The following is a 1,748-nucleotide window of genomic DNA, read 5'->3' on the forward strand; positions in this document are numbered from 1 at the left end:
TTTCCTTCCTTCTTCTTCTTCTTCTTCATCTTCCTTCTTTTCCTTCTTCTTCCTTCCTTCCTTCTTCTTCCCCCCTCTATTCCTTCCTTCTTCTTCCTTCCACTTTCCTTCCTTCTTCCTTTCTTCTTCCTCCTCTTCTTCCTTCCTTCCTTCTTCTTCCCTTCCTTCTTTCTTCCTTCCTTCTTCTTTATCCCTCTTCTTCCTTCCTTCTTCTTCCTTCCTTCTTCTTCCTTCCTTCCTTCCTTCCTTCTTCTTCCTTCCTCTTCTTCCTTCCTCTTCTTCTTCTTCTTCCTCCATCCTTCTTCTTCCTTCCTTCTTCTTCCTTCCCTTCTTCCTTCCTTCTTCTTCCATCTCTTCTTCCTTCCTTCTTCTTCCTTCCCTCTTCTTCCTTCCTTCTTCTTCCTTCCTTCTTCTTCCTTCCTTCTTCTTCCTTCTCTATACTTCCTTCCCCTCTTCTTCCTTTCCTTCTTCTTCCATCCTTCTTCCTTCCTTCCTTCTTCTTCCTTCTTTCCTTCTTCTTCTTCCATCCCCTCTTCTTCCTTCCTTCTTCTTCCATCCTCTTCTTCCTTCATCTTCTTCCCTTCCTTCTTCTTCCTTCCTTCTTCCTTCCTTCTTCTTCCTTCCCTCTTCTTCTCCTTCTTCTTCCTTCCTCTTTCTTTCTTCTTCCTTCTTCTTCCTTCCTTCTTCTTCCTTCCTTCTTCTTCCTTCCTTCTTCTTCCTTCCTTCTTCTTCCTTCCTTCTTCTTTCTTCTTCTCTTCATCCCTCTTCTTCTTTCCTTCTTCTTCCTTCTTCTTCTTCTTCTTCCTTCCTTCCTTCTTCCTTCCTTCCTTCTTCTTCCTTCTTCTTCCTTCCTCTTCTTCTCTCTTCTTTCTCCCTCTTCTTCCTCCTCTTCTTCCTTCCTTCTTCTTCCTTCCTTCTTCTTCCTTCCTTCTTCCTTCCTTCTTCTTCCTTCCTTCTTCTTCCTTCCCTCTTCTTCCTTCCTCTTCTTCTTCCTTCTTCTTCCCTTCATTCTTCTTCTTCCTTCTTCTTCCTTCCTCTTCTTCCTTCCTTCTTCTTCCTTCCCTCTTCTTCTTCTTCTTCTTCTCCTCTTCTTCTTCTTCTTCTTCTTCTTCCTTCCTTCTTTCTTCTTCCTTCTTCCTTCTTCTTCCTTCTTCTTCTTTCCTCTTCTTCCTTCCTTCCTTCCTTTCTTCTTCCTTCCTTCTTCTTCCTTCCTTCTTCCTTCCTTCTTCTTCCTTCCTTCTTCTTCCTTCCTTCTTCTTCCCTCCTCTTCTTCCTTCCTTCCTTCTTCTTCCTTCCTTCTTCTTCCCTTCCTTCTTCTTCCTTCCTTCTTCTTCCTTCCTCATCTTCGTCCCTCTTCTTCCTTCCCCTTCTTCTTCTTCCGTCCTCTTCTTCGTCCCCTCTTCTTCATTCCTCTTCTTCCGTCCTTCTTCTTCCTCCCTCTTCTTCCGTCTCTTCTTGTTCCTCTTCTTCCGTCTCTTCTTCCGTCCCCTACTTCCCGTCTCTTCTTCGTCCTCTTCTTCCCGTCCTCATCTTCGTCCTCTCTTCCGTCCTCTTCCTCATCTTTCCATCCCTCTTCTTCCGTCTCTTTTCCGTCCTCTTCTTCCGTCCTCTTCTTCCGTCCCTCTTCTTCGTCCCTCTTCTTTCCGTCCTCTTCTTCCGTCCCTCTTCTTCCGTCCCTCTTCTTGTCCTCTTCTTCCGTCTCTTCTTCTGTCCCTCATCTTCCGTCCCTCATCTTCCTCTTTGTCCTC

The 1,748-nt window shown here is 45.1% G+C and overlaps 1 protein-coding gene across 1 annotated transcript; it reads right to left on the minus strand.

Moving 5' to 3' along the window:
- Positions 1-797: 797 nt before the first annotated feature.
- On the minus strand, positions 798-1,190 carry LOC121880235 (heavy metal-associated isoprenylated plant protein 4-like; the record flags this gene model as incomplete). The annotated part of the gene is made up of 2 exons (XM_042387391.1): positions 798-854; positions 1,077-1,190. Coding segments are annotated over 2 exons (171 nt in total), but the record flags the coding sequence as incomplete, so codon positions are not given.
- Between the last annotated feature and the right edge of the window lie 558 nt (positions 1,191-1,748).

This window comes from Homarus americanus, unplaced genomic scaffold (genome assembly GCF_018991925.1).
Source record: "Homarus americanus isolate GMGI-L3 unplaced genomic scaffold, GMGI_Hamer_2.0 scaffold27328, whole genome shotgun sequence".
Classification (NCBI taxonomy): domain Eukaryota; kingdom Metazoa; phylum Arthropoda; class Malacostraca; order Decapoda; family Nephropidae; genus Homarus; species Homarus americanus.